Here is a 17,627-nt window from a genome sequence, read left to right on the forward strand (position 1 = left end):
ATATTGCCAAAATGTTTCGCCTGTATAAAAACAAGTACGTTGCAGGTGGTTTCAATCCGACGCACCACAATACTTATCGAAAAACAGGGTCTTGTCTTTGGAAGGTTTTGTTGAGTCTTGACTTTAATATTAAGAAAGCTGTGTATTAGGGTAAATGTACCCGACCTTGGAACCTAAGGCATGGTTTACCCTTTTTTTCGACATTCCTACCTTCCTGTTGAGTACACCATAGAACATCCTTTGAAGAATTTACTTGCTGACTTGCTTAAAGTTCAACAAAAATATGTTTTCTCTATGGAACTTTCATAAATGTGAGTAAAATGCATGCAAAGTACTCACTGCGGTGCTCCGATTACTTGGCCGCCGTACCAATTGTTTGCCGTTTCTATGATCCGATTCTTGGCCACCAGCAAAGTGCAATAGATTTTTACCAACAATGCTCAATTGACAGTTAACAGAATCGTTGGCTATTCTGAATATAAGGCCACTGACAGAATGACGTCAGCTGAGCGTAAAGTTCTATGCGACGATGGAACACCGGGCTTCACTCATACAACAAAAAGGCTTTTGAAAACATTGATGAAATTTGGTTGAAAGGGAAGCACAAAATAAGCTTTCATTTCAAAAAGTCGGAAGTCCAGAAATTCCGCAATGCAATTGCGACACACAGGGTTATTTTCACTACCAAACAACTGTCTTCATATTGTGGAGTTTGGCTTCATAAAGTAAGAAATTGAAAAATTCCTTGAATGGTATTTTAAAATTTTGCCCTTTTGAATTTGTTAGCTGAGATTATGAGCTTCTAGCAAGAGCCATCTCGAATGCCCGGGGCGTTGCGCAGTGGTTTGATACGCCAAATAGATGTAAGAATGTAAACCTTGCCAAAACATTTTTTTGAATTCGACTCACATCAAATATTTTAAGGAATAATTGGAAAGCAAACGAAATTTTCCTGAACTTCCAACTTCTGTTTCCATGAAAAAAATTAGAACAAAAATCCAAAAAATCAAATCTGAGTAGGTATATGGTTCCCACGCAATAGAAAACGATTAAAAAACTCAATTAATTATGTATTTTTATAAACTAAAGTCATAAATTGCCATCGATCTAACAATTTTTAGATAAGAAAAACATCTTAAGTCTTGTGAGATGCTCAATTTAATTTAGTTCTTTTTAATATTTCGAACCACTGTGTTCTGTAGGAGACCACGTGGCTTTTGCTCGGCAGACTGCAATGCAAATGCTGTTCGCACGCATACCAATGTACCTTCGATTCATGGTTCCCAAATAGCGATTTTTGCATTTTCAATGCTCGGATATGATTTTTAGTTAGTCGAATCACTAATGTTCTCCAACTTATTTCTATGCTTAAGTTGATAGCAACGGTCTTATCATACAACCCAATTAGTATGAAAACATTTGTGCGTAGTTTTAAATGAAGTTTTAGGGAAAACATCAGCCCAAAAATACCTCTTTAAAGAACATGTATTTTTTCCAGCTTCCAACACTGGTGGTGTATTTCGATTGAAGTTGCATGCCAAGAAAAGGAACAACATTAGTTTTAATTTTTTATTCAAAACCTAAATAAATACTGACTCTTTAGTCTTCCTAGTATTTTTTGAATTTTTGCCGAGTTTAACTGTAAGCATGAGTATTTATTGCAAATTTTTCAAATGAATGTCCGCGTTTGAAATCGCATGTGAATTTAACAGTTGCACTAGAAAGGTGAGTTCATCTGATTTTCATACGGTGATTTCCAACATAATTTCCTCGGATGCAGATCGAAAAAAAATTACTTCTTTATTAAAGTACAAACAATCGAAAAAATTCGATATGCACAGATTTGAAACAAATTATTCTCTTCGCAAAGAAAATATATTCAAAATTTTTTAAGCTCAATTTGGACCTGAAAAACATGAAAAGACATGTTGGCATGCCAAGAAAAGGACCATGCCAAAATAGGGCTCACTTACCCTACTCCGATAGATGTTCCGGCCAAAATTTAAATTTTATTATTTGCTGTATGTTTTTTCAATTTTATTTTCAAATGTTGTTCTGAACGAAGAAATCTAGACATAAGTCATAAATTAATGACATCAGGACATAGCCACATGGAAGTGTACAGCGCCCATGCAGCCATAGAGAAGGCGAAAAAAACCACAAGGGCTCTATAGGAACGCCACAAGGCTGGGTGGGCTGTATTTATAGTAGCCATTCATAAAAAAGTTCCATTTAATGTTCACGAAATGAGTAAGGCAGAATTTCTGAACTTTAAACAACATTTAACCACGTTTTCTTGACCTAAAACTTATTATAAAGGAAATCCAGTTCGATTAAGCGATATTTGCCACTTCCAATATTCTACATCAGTTCCAGGAATCGTTCTTTTCAAATACAATTTCGATGATGAATTCCAATCCATTTCGGTTGTTGACTCTTACTTTAAATTTTTAACATTAGCATCTATCACTACTGAGCCACTCAGTCTAGCACCCGAAAAATTGAAAGATTTGAATGCTACGGCCGATAGTACCGAAAAAACGAGGTTGAAAGTCGAAAAGATGTACACCAGATCATTTCGAAGCTGATTTAGATCCTGACATTGAATTAGAATAGCCTTATCTATATATGAAACTAGCTGACCCGGTGTGCTTTGCTACACCTTTCATGATCAAATGATATTTTCGAAAACTATTCATATTTATTGTTTTGTTGGCATTATTTTAACTCAAATTATAACATATTTCATAAGCAACCACTACAAAATGAGAGCTGCAGCTGCAGAGTTGCAACACAAAGATAATTTAAACAAATATTCTGAATCATACTCTTCAAATTTGTGTTAAAGATCTGATAATTTTCATCTGTCTGTAGGTTCCTATATTCCCAACTATATCCTATATTCCCAATTCTATCATCCTACTGCAAGAAAGGGTACTCATATACTTTTTGATGCCAAATATGATTTCATTTGCTCGATTAATTCTTGAGTTATGCAAAAAATTGTGTGGAAACCCCTCATTTCCGCTTTATATCTTACCGCTGAAAAAAGGTGGGTTATCTCTCGTATCTAAATTCCCTCACATGATATGGTAGATATGGTTTAATTTGCTCGATCAACTCTCTAGTTATACTGAAAATTGTAATGGGAGGGGTCTCCCCCTTTTCATCCACCTCTTTGAAGGTGTAAGGGAAAACAAATATTCATAGAAGTATTTCTCGTACCCAAATATCGTTCCATGCCAAATTTGGTTCCATTTGCTGTTGTAGTTCTTGAGTTATGCAATAAAAATAATATGAAACTTCCCTTCCCCTTTCATTTCTACCCGCTGGAAGAAGAAAGGGGTCTCAAACAATCATTAGAACATGTCACGTTCCCAAATATCCGTCCATGCTAAATTTGGTTCCATTTGCTTGATTAGTTTTTAAGTTATGTAAAAAATTAAAAAGAGGGCCCCTCCCCCTTTTATATCTCCCTAGTGGAAAGAGGGAGGGGTCTCAAATAATCGTAGAAATGTTTTTCGTATCCAAATATCTTCCCATGCCAAATTTGGTTCCATTTGCTTTATTAGTTTTTGAGTTGTATAAAAAAATATGAAAGAGGCCCCTCCCCCTTTCAACTGCAAAGAGGGAGGGGTCTCAAATAATCATTGAAATATTTTTTGTATCAAAATTCCTTCCCATCCCAAATTTGGTTCCAATATCTTGATTAGTTTTCGAGTTATATGAAAAATTGCAAGGTAGTCCCCCTCCCCCCTTTCTTTTACCCCACCGAGAGGAGGGAGAGGTACTTAATATTCATTGAAATATTCCCCGTTCCCAAATACCTCCCAATGCCAAATTTGCTTGCTTGGTTCTCGAGTTATGCAAAAAATTGTCTTTTGTTTGGGAGGCCCCTCCTCCCCTTCCTGTTAGAGGGAGGGTACTCAAACCAATATAGGAACCTTCCCCGGCCTCCAATACTCCCACCTGCCAAGTTTCTCGTAAATCGGTTCAGTAGTTTTTGAGTCTATAGGGAACAGACAGAAAGACAGACAGACAGACAGACAGACAGAAATTCATTTTTATATATATAGATAGATTAGCATTAAATGTAAGTTTTTTTTGTATATATGCATATATTAGGCTAGTTTAAACTGTGAAGTTAATTACAGATGTAAAGTGAGATTTAAATAGTTTGGTTGACATATTCTGTAAATATAGTTTTGTATATATATTCTTTCTTTCAAATTCCTTTACAAGTTGTATTTTTGTATGACAATATACTCTTCATTGATTGAATTTATATTACTCCACAAGAACTAGAAATTTTACTCAGACTTTCTAAATCCCTTCCGAAACTCGACTAGATGCAAACCAATTACTGAGACAATATCGCTACAAAAAATTATGGGTTTCTGCCGGAAACATCTATGTCCAATCTAAATCCAAAAGCGTAAGAATATACTAAATACTGACAAATTAAACTACCAAAAAACAAATCTTGACGCGTATCGGTTCTTGTTTTTTTTTCCTCCTTCCGAAATCCAAATCTGCTCCGAAGGAGAATCCATTATTTCACAAGACATTCCGCTACAGTTTAGGCTTCCTTTGAATTTTCTCTCCTTTGGGGTGAGATAGTGCCTAATTATTATATCTCGAGTAACATTCATACAACTGCCAAGTCAGTCCCGTCCTCACGCTATCAATCCGCACATTCCTTTGGGGCAGGGCGGGAAATAGCAGATCTTTTCGTCCACCTTTCTTGTTCACTATCACCTCGTATTTTACTCGAAGTAGAGGAAAGCCCCATCTCGCCTGCGGAACGGTTTCCTCTGCTGAATAACGACTGCTGGCTTTTTCTTGGTATGGAGCTCAGTTTTAACCGATTTACCCTTCTTGTGCCCACAAACCTATCACCGACTCTGAGGCCGTTTCAGATGACCACGGGTTCCTTATACCGTATTTATTTTCTCCCCTCGTTCAGTGTTCCACCGTACCCGATAAAAACAAACACAAATCGTCGCCAGTGTATTGCTACCTCACTCACTCACACGCTCTCTCGCAACACTGACAAAATTTTCGGGGCACTACCGCCCGATGGCAGTGATCCGATTGAAGCGATTCTTGTGAAGAGCATTGGGCTACCTCACCAGAAGGGATCGTGAATTGAGGAAGGGTCCGTCTCCTCACCCAGCTGAGCGCTCTGCGTTGCAATGGCTCGATCCAGACGCTCGATAAGTTTAATTTGTACTTTCGATGGAGACCATTCGATCCTATCCCTATTTAGAAATGTAAGTGCCTCTGCTTATGTTTCTTATCCCTTGTAACATTCCATTCAAAGACATTTTGAACATATCCAGTTGATGAGTCTTGTACAAGTTGCAAAGTAAAAATTGCTCGCTGCTACTGGCTGTGCCTTGCTACCTGGGTGGTAGACATACATACATACATGCATACATACATACATACATACATACATACATACATACATACATACTACTGCCCGATGGCAGTGCAATACCAGGTCAAAAAGAAAGCGATAACGTACATGTTAGGGAAATGTACGAAGAGAATGCCGCGCGGGCGGCAGTAGTGCAAAGAGGCACCCGTCGAAATGTGGAAAATCACCAACAGCGGAAGAGGCAGCGAGTCCGAATTTTCCAGGAGAAAAAGCGCCGCCTGGAGGAGGAGGTGCTCGAGGAGCTGGAGCAGCTGCATCGTTCCCGAGAAACACGAAAGTTCTATCAGTAAATCAACGCATCCCGCAAAGGCTTCGTGCCGCAAGCCGAAATGTGCCGGGATAAGGACGGGGGCATCCTGACGGACAATCGTGAGGTGATCAAAAGGTGGAAGCAGCACTTCGATGAACACCTGAACGGCGCACATGCAGGAGATCAAGACGGTGGGGGGAGGTACATCGCCGGCGTAGCCAATGACGTAGAGGAGCCACTCCCAACGATGAGTCAAGTTAAGGAAGCCATTCGCCAGCTGGATAGAAACAAGTTGGCTGGGAAGGATGGCATCGCAGCTGAGCTCATCAAAAAGGGCCCAGACAAGTTGGCCGATTGCCTACACCGGTTGATTGTCCGGATCTGGGACATAGAACAACTACCGAAGGAGTGGAGGAGGGGGTAATATGCCCCATATACAAGAAGGGCGACAAATTGGACTGTGAGAACTACCGAGCGATCACTGTCCTCAATGCCGCTTACAAAGTGTTGTCCCGAATCCTACTCCGCCGCCTAACGCCACAAGCAAACAGATTCGTGGGAAGTCATCAGGCCGGCTTCATGGAGGGACGGTCTACGACGGACCAGATATTCACATTACGGCAAATCCTCCAAAAATGCCGGGAACATCAAGTCCCTACGCACCATCTATTCATCGACTTCAAAGCTGCATACGAATCGACCGTAACGAGCTATGGAAATCATGGACGAGAACGGCTTTTCCGGGAAGCTGAGCAGACTGATCAAGGCGAGGATGGATGGAACGCAGTGCTGTGTGCGGATTTCGGGTGAATTTTCGAGTTCATTCGAATCGCGCAGGGGGCTTCAACAAGGTGATGGTCTATCCTGCATGATGTTCCACGTGGCGTGGCTTTTCATGAAATCTTAAAGACGGATAGAAAGTTAGAAGAATTGAAAGATGGTGAAAATGAGCGGTTAGAATTTATTTGAAGCATTATCATCACATACCAAATTTTTGTACGGCACGGGCCAACTACTATGAAGTGGTAGATACAAAAAGAGCTGCATCTACTACCACACATTAGTGGGCCATGCGTGGTTCGCCCCACAAGCGTGAACTTGCAGTGCAATATATATGAAACATTTCGAAATTGACCTGGCCTATAATGTGTGTCGTGTAAGAATACGCTACATGGACTTCACCAATAAATTTAAGCTGATTGACATACTAACATGAGAACAAAATCACTTAAAATGTAAAAAAAAAACATAGGAAACAATTGTCCTTTGACTTTATCCTGCTGATATTTTTCCTAACACAAAGCACAAACAACATATAGTTTCTAGAAGGCTGTCCTCCAGAAGGAAAAGTAACTCATAACATCTTTTACTTTCAGTATTGTTCAAACCAGAAACAAAACGTGTAGGTATTCCCGGACTTGACGTACCAACTCGAACAATTGCGTTACAGTTGATAGGGAAACCGATTCTCTCCCAATAACTAGCTAATCATCGGGAACACAAAGACGTCATAAAACGAACCATTCGATATGCATGCATTCTAGCAGAGCAAACGTTTTATTTTATCTTGCGAAAACAAAACCTGTTCCACGGCACGCTCGCTCCGGGTTTTAAGCCATTTTACATAACATTAAATCGAAACGAATGTGTTAATTTACCCCGGCTTCCTTGTCTGCTGAGTAGGGTTTATGGTTTTTAGCTGGAGCATTCGACATCTGATCGGTTTTTATTTTTTACAGAACATCGCGACTTTCTGTGCGACAGTTAGAATTTTAAGTAGCCGGGCCCATACATATTGTAAAATCAATCATTGTCGAAGAATCAGCTATTTGCCTTCACTTTCACTTTAAAAAGTAGAAAGCATTTATGTTATTTTAACAATTTTTGATAAAATGCTACAAGATCTCCCTGTGAAGGTTTTCATTCAAGTCCAGAGTGCAAGTTGTTGTAGAAGTATTTTTATTTAAAGAGGGTTTTAGCCTTCAACAGTGCTTCAACTTTTACCCTCACTTAAGAACTTATGTCCTTTTACAGAGTGCAAGTTTTATTCAAAAACGCTTCTAGATTTTTTAACTCGTGAACCTGGTGTTCTGACCCTTTAAAAATCTGGAGCACGGATCTCAAGAACTGCTGAAACTAAAATATTGCCATAGCTTTTTCTAGCAGTTTCAATAGTAAAAGATAGTTGAAGAAAACTAAGAAAGTCTATGGGTCCAAGTTACTACGTCATAGAAATGTAATCGTGTGTCTTTAGAGGAATTTTGTTGCTCGTTGATCGTGACTAAACATATTTAATTTGTGATAGAAATTCCAGACTGTATTATACATAATTTGAAAGAGTTTGAGCTTGTAGCATAACTGAATGTATGTATTTTCAATTCACAGACAGCTACCTGGGTCAATCAACTGTAATTAAACATGCGCCTAGATGAACTGGTAGCTTGGTATCAAAAAAAGATCGGCACCTACGACAAGCAGCAATGGGAGAAAACTATCGAACAAAAAATACTGGCTGGAATAACTCACCTGCAGCTCAAAAACACCAAGCTTAAGACCGAACTGATCGATGTGGATCTCGTGAGGGGTTCAACCTTTCCCAAGGCCAAATCCAAACTATCCATCCTAACTGTGATCTACCTTGCCGCCCTCAGACTCCTGTTCCTGCCAATCTACGCAAAATGGTGGGTTCAACAAACCTCGCCGAGAGTCTTCGTCCTACTGCTAACGCTGTACTTGCTACAAATGATCAATCTAGGCATCTACAGCTACAACGTGAACAAAAATGGTGCCGAAGAAGAGGAACACATTGTATCGGTTTCCGAATTTCTCATCCCGATGGCGCTGAGTTTGCTGCTAAGCGTTATTCATTCGCAGATCGTGGCAACAGCTTCAAACAATAATATTATGTGCCGAAAATTGAAAAAGTGTCAATCCTACTCTAATTTGAAGAAACGTGAACGCATACGCCGCAAACGTAGAACAAGAACAACGACAACGACTTCGCAAGACTGTGGCGACAACAGCCAAGACGACGAAGCTAAACCAGAGACGCCTCAGCCTGGCAAAACGAAGGCCAAAAACAACCTGTACAATGTTGCGAGCAAATCGCCATCGGGATCCCCAGCTAGAACTGCTCGAAAGCAAGGAGCATGCAGTACTAGCAGCAGCACCAGTAGCGACGCCTTGAACAACCAGGCTGTCAAAGCGAGTTTGAATCAAGAAGCGAGAACAACGTTACACAAAGAGATTACAGAGCATCCGAACAAAGAGCAGATCCTTTCTGCCGACGGTACAAACTATTCTAAGAACAGCGCTAACTTAACAGTATCAAGGTAGGGAATTATATGATTGTTGAATTACCGAGGTTTTTTAAAAGTTTTTCTTGCAGCAATAGGATAATTGAAATGAAGACACTAGCAGCTACCGTACCATTCTTGGTCAATGACACTCCCGATGAAATTCCTTTTCCGAACGAACCTGGTTGTTCTTTAAGAAGAAGAAACGTAAATTGGGATCCTCGAATGGCTAATAGGAACAGTAATGATAGACAAGTTGAAGAAGCGCCCATCGCACCGGACGCTCCAATCGATGACGATGGCTTCGAAAGCCTGAACGGCAAAAGTTCCGGAGGCGAAGATAGCTCCAATGCAGGCATACCAGCTGAGGCGTTCTATCGGAAGGTGCCATACTCTAATGTCTGGAATCGATCCGACAGCGATACTGATACGCTCAGACAGACTCCAACGCTTCAAGAACAGCTCAACAGTCAACCCCTGCTAACGTCAACTCAACAATCAACCAAACCCAGGAAACACCTGTCGTCAGAATCTGGCATCGAGCTACAACATCGTAATGACAGCGCCAACAAAGCCACCCTGGACAGTGATCGTACGCATCACAGCAGCGTACTAGATCCCATCGACGTCACCGGCGGTCCAACGAGGTCCACCGGCAGTGGATTCGACGAAAAGCTCGAATCCAGTGGCGACACGGATGAAGAGAACGATTTCGACCTGCATCTGCACCCCGACCACCATGACCATAACCATCACAGTCATCATCACTTCCACCATCATCATCATCTTCACCATCACCAGTCAGAAGGTATGGACTTGAACTGTGGTAGGGATTTAGCCAACACCAATAGTGAGTACAGTACTTATTTTGAGTTTTAACACCCGTCGTCCGGGTTGAGGGTTCATTCGCACAACACGGCATTTGTTGAAATCAATGTTCGTAACAGTGTTGCTGGTGAAGGGCTTTTAATCAACATGAATACACCTTTTCCATTGATCAAACTGTATGTCTAGGTTATACGTAATCGATGAAAAAATTGAAACCTCAATTCTAAAATAAGCGAAACTTCCATCAGTAAGTGCTGATATACCTATTGTAGATCAATCTAAAGGGTGATACGGTCAAAATTTGGTCAAGGGAAAACGCGTGTAAATCGGTGAAATCGTTTAGTTAAAAAATCAAATTAAATTTCTGTTTCAAGTTTAATATGTATAAAATTCAGGAAAAGAAATTCAGTTAGGCTTCCACTTTTCCAAATCCGAATTGCCGGGTCTTACGCTTAACCCCTGCCATCAGATTTTGTACAGCCGCAGAAAGCCAGTTTGCCTTGAACTGCTGCTCGTCCTTAGCAGTTTTTTTTTTTGTTCTTTTTAGGTTCTGCTTGACAATAGCCCAGTATTTCTCAATTGGGCGGAGCTCTTGGCGGCGTACCACTCCATGGCCTTTTTACTGTAATGGCAAGATGCCAAATCCGGCCAAAACAGTACGGAACAACCGTGTTTCTTCAAGATAGCCAGCAGACGTTTATTCAAACACTTTTTCACGTAAATTTCTTGGTTGACAGTCCCGGAAGCTATGAAAATGCTGCTTTTCAAGCCACAGGTACAGATGGCTTGCCAAACCAGATATTTCTTCGCGAACTTTGACAGTTTCATGTGCTTGAAAATATCTGCTACCTTTCCCCTTCCTTTTGCCGTATAAAACTCCTGTCCCGGAAGCTGCTTGTAGTCGGCATTGACGTAGGTTTCGTCGTCCATTACCACGCAGTCAAACTTCGTCAGCATCGTCGTGCACAGCCTCCGGGATCGCGCTTTGGCCGCCGTATTTTGTTTATCATCGCGATTTGGCTTCTTGTAAACCGATAGTCCGGCTCGTTTTTTGGCTCGGAAGCTGCTTGTAGTCGGCATTGACGTAGGTTTCGTCGTCCATTACCACGCAGTCAAACTTCGTATGCATCGTCGTGCATAGCCTCCGGGATCGCGCTTTGGCCGTCGTATTTTGTTTATCATCGCGATTTGGCTTCTTGTAAATCGATAGTCCGGCTCGTTTTTTGGCTCGATGCATGGTTGTAGACGATACACCCAGCTTATTTGCGGCATCTCGGAGAGAGAGGTTAGGGTTTAGCTTGAAACTACCGGCAACTCTCTTTGTCGTCTCAGCGGCTCCCGGTTTTCGATTTCCCCCCGATCCAGACTTTCTGGCTGTCGACAAACTTTCCCCAAACACTTTAATTACATTTGTAACGGTTGATTTGGCAACTTTTAGTGATTTTGCCAGCTTTGCGTGCTAGTAGTTCGGATTTTCGTGATGCACGAAAAAAATTTTTGATACGCTGCTCTTCTTCCTTGGACGGCATTTTGACAACTGAAGAGTGAATTCCAAAATCAAAATAGCAGCAACATTCTACACACACAACTTCCAAATGAGGGGTGTTCAGGTTTTGTTGATATTGACCAAATTTTGATCGCATCACCCTTTAAAAACTATATTGAAAGCCAATCCATCTTGCCACACAATCATTGTCAACAATTAAAAATACAAAAGGCGCTACGATCGAAAACTTGTCTAATGGGGCCGTCCATAAATGATGTCACGCGTTAGGGGAGGAGAGGGGGTTTCAATTTTTGTGACAATTCGTGACATGGGGGGGAGGGGGGCTCAGCTTGAGCGTGACATCACTTATCATTACAAAAAAAAAAACACAGCAAAACAATAAGAAATAATTTTATCCTAAATTCAATAAAACTATACTTGCACCATTCATTTAATGAATAATAATACTCACGTAATCACTTTTGGTAAATTTTATTAGCATAAGAAAGTACACAAAAACACTTTCACTGCAACACTCAGGAAAGTCCTTCCCACTTAAATTGTGGCAAAATATGAACAGGATTGCTTGGCTATTCTTACCTGTGGAGAAGATTTGGATTGCGAATGAATTGAAGAAGAGGAACTAGATTTGGATGGTTGGATAGACTAGATTTGGTCGTTGATATGGAAAGTCATCAACATAATCCTTGGACTCATGATTGAAATGTGTTTTGAGCAATGATTGAAGGCTTGTTAAAAGTTGGCTTGTTAAACCTTTTTTTCAATTCTTTGAATAAAACTGATGAATTAAAAAAAAGCAACATTTTTAATCAAATTTCTAAGAGTTGAAAATTTTACTACAGGGAGGGGGGGTTAGGAAAACGTGACGTAATACAAAAGGGGGTTACGGAGTTTGTGACAGTATGTGACGGAGGGGAGAGGGGGGGGGGGTAAATTTTTTCCAAATTTTGCGTGACATCATTAATGGACAGCTCCTAAGTGTCTGTCATTTTATTTTTTTTGAAATTCCGAGTGATTGGATTCATTGGACTTAGTATGGTCTCCAACTTTTTATTTAATTCTTTAAACGAATTCAATCACAAAACAAGAAGAGAAACCTGTGTGCTATTCTAAGTAAAAAAGTTCAACGGGTCACCACCAGGGATTATCCTCCGATAGAATTTGCCGTGAATTTGCCACCCGTGAGAGAGATTTTCATCCGCAAGAACATTATACTAGCGCTTATCAATTTCAATTTTGCTCTCGATAAGTTGTGGATTTCGATTCCCGATTCAAATTTATCGTCTCTTGTAACGTTAAGGACAATGATGTCAACCTTCCAGATTTTTTCTGGATCTTCCATACTTTTCGAACTTTTGCCAGACATTTTTTCAGGATTACAGAATTCCAGACTTTTAGCTTAGGATTTAAATTGTTCTAAGAAACTATGAAAATTCAAAATGGCATAAAATGATTAGAATTTATGAATGCAGTGGTCATCATCTTCCCAAAAGCAAGCTATCCCGACTTTTTCAGACATTTCCAGCCAGACATTTTTCATAATCTTCCAGACTTTTTCGAAAAACACTTGGCAGTTAAAAATAAGTTCTCGCTCCCGGACGAGAGACAATTTCTCACTATTTTGCATGGAGTTAAGAGCGCGGAGAGTCAGAATGAACGTAAATAGCTAGAAAATGCACTCTCTGTGCGTTTGTTCTTTCGATCGCTTCCAGTTTTGTCGGGGAATATTCTCAGAACTAGAACTGACCGAGAGAAAATAATTTCGGACGAGTTAGCTTGATCGGCATTGGAATGGGATGAAAAGTCATCGCGTTCTCATATTATCGTTAAGTATTACACAAGTGATAAATAAAATAAGTTATCATTATCAGATCTGCTCGATTTGCTTCCTTGGTCACTACACGTCACACTTGGTGCAGTCAGAATGCGGTGAGCTACGTACCGGGTGTGGTACTGGTTATCTTGGTACCAATGCTCAGTTGTAAGAGAGAAGAGGGGTCGTCACGTGTACCGGGGAGTCGCAAACCCGATATGCGTTGAAGACCAAAGAGTTCGCTGGTGACGATCAAATTCGCGCTTCGGGTGTTCCGAACCTCGATTCGCCGGAATAGTCGACACACGAGGGGCAGAGAAGAGGGCCTTGTGCCAAAAAACATGTTGAACCTAGACCTCAAGTCTTACGTCGGTCTCGAATTAAGACGAAGAACACATTGAGTTGGAGGAAATGGGGGCCTCAAGTCATGAGGGTAGGCGATGTAAATTCTCGTCTCGAATCAGGTCAAGAGGTGGAGAAGTAGTAGAACAATGGGGCCACGAGCCACGAATAGCGGCGTAATTAGAGTCTAGTTGCGTTTCATAACAGTAGAGGCGAAATAGTGTGGTTGCAGGTCCGGATGGAAATTAAGGTCAAAGACCCCAGGTTGATTTTATTACGTACAGATACATAGTATCATGAGTCGCTCATTTGCCCCTATGGACCTAGACTAGCAAACTGGGGAGACGAGGTTCCGCGCTGTACCTTGAAATTGGATTTACCTACCACAGGGCTTATCAACTAATAAAAAAAATCAACGGATCAACTCACGGTAAACCTACAGATCCTCATTGAGTTCCTTTAGTTCAGCTAAGTTTCAGACCTTGAACCCGTTAGAAGACTCTTGAAGGTCTTAACGACTCAAGACCTCGTCCAATTTATTTCAGGTTTCATTTTTTTTTTTTTTTTTTGTAAGGGGCCGGCGAAAAGGTTCGTCCAGATAATCTGTTCACTGTTTTTACTATATTGATGTCATTCTACATTGTATTGAGATAAAAATATTCACAAAGTGGACAAGCAGGAGTAAATTTTGCATCAGGGGTCGGCAAAAGCGGGCGTTCATATGATTGTTTCACTATTTTTGCAATATTAACGTCATTGTACACACGATTGGGTAGAAAATTCGCACAAAGAAATTTTCAAGGATGAACAATTGATTTCAGCTATCCAATCATGAGTCAGAGGATGGCAAAAGGGGGCGTCCATATTAATTGATCTTTGTTTTTGCTATATTGACGTTATAATACACCGGATTGCGACGAAAACTAGCACACTAGACCCATTGCAGGGTAGACCCATTTTTGATTGTAGCACACTTCAGCCAATATTCTAACACAATTTCGAAGTCTCGTCGCCAACATGCTTACTTAATACTCTCACCATTCGCTCCAACCAATTGCTGCTTCGTGATCATGTTTCAAAATTACTATTCAAATGTTACTCTTGTCGGTGTCCGGTGGGAATTTTGTACCTACTCATTTGTACCATCGATTTAAAAAAAAAAAAAAAAGATCAATCTAACTATTTTTCGTTTTCCACAACCACCAACAGGTGAAGAATGTACTTACAGCTCAGATCTCAATCACTCGGATGGACAAAACGAGCACTCGGATGACGACTACGATTTGGAGGATGCACCGACGATTATACTTAACCCGCCATGTGGAGCTTCGGACAGAGGTACCTGATTGCTATGGTAATTTCGTTCGTTGATCACTGATTAACTTTTCCCGTTCTAGTGAGCTGCACAATTTGGGACGCTAGGGAGGCGAAAAAGGCCGACATGTCGGTGCTGGATATTTCCTCGGCCATTATCGAACGCGTCGAAGCAATGCCCGAAACTTGTGATTACGTCTACATTGGACTTGCATTAAGCCTGATCTTATCCCTGATTCCTGCCTTCTGTCGGTTGTGTGAAGCAACGGTCGATCCATCCGGCTCCAACGAACTCAACATCCTCAATATGCCAGTCCTACTCCTCGAGAAAGCTTCCTTCTCCTGTATGGCCATTTTACGGTTTGCCTTCGGTGAATCTACCTGGGAAAAAACGGTTCTCCTACTAGGTTTTATTTTAAGGCTGTGCCTAACGTACCTCATCTTTTTCCTGCTGGCCGTAGCCGAGCGAACCTTTAAGCAGCGATTTTTGTACGCAAAACTCTTCTCCCATCTGACCTCGTCGAGACGTGCTCAAAAGTCGGCCATTCCCCACTTCCGACTGAACAAGGTGCGAAACATCAAAACTTGGCTTTGCGTTCGATCCTATTTGAAACGGAGGGGACCACAAAATTCGGTAGACGTCATAGTTTCGGCGGCATTTATTATCACCCTACTCCTGCTAGCATTTTTGAGCGTCGAATGGTTGAAGGTTTGTGTCTAAACCGGTACCCAAATCGAAATACAAAACTGTAGAACAATTAATTATATTTCAGGACTCGGTTCACCTGCACTCACAGTTCAATCTGGAGGCGCTGATGTGGTCATGTGCCTTCGGAACCTTCTTGCTGCGCTTCATGACCCTTGGGACGAAAATAAACAAGAAATATAAAAGCGTTTCCGTCCTCATTACGGAACAAATTAATCTCTACGTTCAGGTAAGTGGTTTTTTTTTAGAAAAAGAAAAGACATAATTTTTATCGTATTTTTTTCGTTTTAGATTGAACAAAAACCAAATAAAAAGGAAGAATTAATGATTTCCAATAACGTACTTAAGCTGGCAGCAGATTTGCTCAAGGTAAGTTGATATAGCCGCTAAAGCCCGATATTATAAAAAAATCAACAGAAGTCCGTTCCGTCCCGGTTCTTCAGATACCGTTGAAATAAGCCCTGTTTTTTTCAGGGATTATTCACATTGTGTTTGATTTTTGCGTACAACAACGTATTTATTCAGAGCTAGTATCATAAAAATATGACCCATTCCAAGTGGTTTCAGGCCACTGTGGTATAGAAGGAAATGAAAAAGCGGATGCACTCGCTGGGAAAGGATCCGAAGGGCGCTTGACTGGCCCTGAAACATTCTGTGGAGTATCTTACTTGTGCTCTTAAAAGTGAATTAACAAAATAGGAGAACTCAAAGATCAGTTTTAAATGGCTTGTAGTCATCGGTGCAAGGCAATCAAAAAGATTCATAAAGCCCGATTCCAAAAAACTGTGAACTATCAAAAAATAATCTTTAAAACATTGCAGACCTTTTCACTGGTCACCGTATACTATCACTTACCCTTACACTTGCCACTACCACTTCAGATTTCAGATTATCAAATACGAGAAAGGTAATGACAAAACGATCAGTTATCTACGACGGTCTGAATATGTTCAACAGCCTGCCGCAGAATATCAAAGACAGTGCAAACATGAAAATTTTTAAAAAAAACTGCCAAACGTGTTGTACGTTTAACAGACAATTTGAAATAATGACTAAACCTAAAAAGATAATATGGTAGAAAAAAAATCGTACAGAATTTGATAAATTGATACAAATAAAATTATCCATAGGATAAACTTCTAAGGAACCGGGATATAGAATAAACTTCTAAAGAGGTGGAGGAAGGACCCAAATGGACCTGTGGGACCATCACAAAAAAAGCGTAAAATATGCAAACTCAGTATTGAGATGTGCGGGCTGTGTAAAACTTAAGTAGAAACTTTAGAGCACTTAATGTCCGACTGTGGATTAGACTGGCACATAACAAAAAAAATCCTTATATTCCACGCAGCACCCCCTAGGTGGGTTCCATTAGGTGAAAAAATGACTTTCTGAAGGTTTCAGGTCATTTGGCAGAAGCACGAGCTGGCGCAAAGGACTTTAAATTGGAAATGGAGACTTTCGGCAAATGTATGAAAAATCGACATATTTTTACTCTTTGTGTTCTAAAATATGTTTCCAGTATGTTAGAAATCTCAGAATGTAAGGAATTGTAGTTTTTTTTTTTTATGGCGTTTAAATAGCTCGGGGAGCTGACGCTGGAAATGAAAATTAGAATAGTTTGGAGAAGAAAATTTAAAGTTTAGAGAAGGCAGCGTAGAATAGTAAGCGATCTTGAGACGTTGGTTAAACCATCAAGCACTTCATTATATCCATGGAATATGGATAAAATTCAGTTCAAGATAATAAACCAACCCCTCCCGATACCAGTTGGAGGAAGGACAAGGGTGGGTTCGAGACTGGCCTCTACATACTCCCCAAGCATCTACATACTACTTTTATGGGCGCATTGAAAATATTAAAGATAAAAAGGAAGGATCTCACCAAGTTACAGGACACCATCTTCAGCTGAATTTTGGTTAGGTCCTTAGGCTGACAACCATGTCATGCGAAAGCCAACGTCTGGGTCCCATGATGTTAAGGGATGGCTTGAAAGTTCGCTCAACGTCATCATTGGACCAAATGATTTGTCGGTAGTACATGCCACGATACATGAAAAGAAAACAGAAAAAAAAAGAAAAGAGAAAAAAAAAGAGAAAAAAAAGAATTTTAGTTCATATCATCTATC

General features: G+C 40.5%; 1 protein-coding gene across 4 annotated transcripts in view; it reads left to right on the forward strand.

Annotated features, from left to right (window-relative positions):
- Positions 1–17,627, forward strand: part of LOC129750747 (protein phtf) — a 39,745-nt gene that overhangs the window by 9,681 nt on the left and 12,437 nt on the right. Inside the window, exons 2-8 of one of the 4 annotated variants that reach the window (XM_055745771.1) lie at positions 8,079–9,025; positions 9,082–9,839; positions 14,689–14,817; positions 14,877–15,502; positions 15,567–15,728; positions 15,791–15,868; positions 15,974–16,315. In XM_055745771.1, coding sequence (XP_055601746.1) covers positions 8,112–9,025; positions 9,082–9,839; positions 14,689–14,817; positions 14,877–15,502; positions 15,567–15,728; positions 15,791–15,868; positions 15,974–16,030 — 2,724 coding nt within the window. In that variant the 5' untranslated portion in view covers positions 8,079–8,111 and the 3' untranslated portion in view covers positions 16,031–16,315. Of the gene's footprint in view, positions 1–8,078; positions 9,026–9,081; positions 9,840–14,688; positions 14,818–14,876; positions 15,503–15,566; positions 15,729–15,790; positions 15,869–15,973; positions 16,316–17,627 lie in introns of those variants that run through there. The other 3 variants (XM_055745769.1, XM_055745770.1, XM_055745772.1) reach the window with 3 other exon arrangements.

Source organism: Uranotaenia lowii, chromosome 3, assembly GCF_029784155.1.
Source record: "Uranotaenia lowii strain MFRU-FL chromosome 3, ASM2978415v1, whole genome shotgun sequence".
Taxonomy (NCBI): Eukaryota; Metazoa; Arthropoda; class Insecta; order Diptera; family Culicidae; genus Uranotaenia; species Uranotaenia lowii.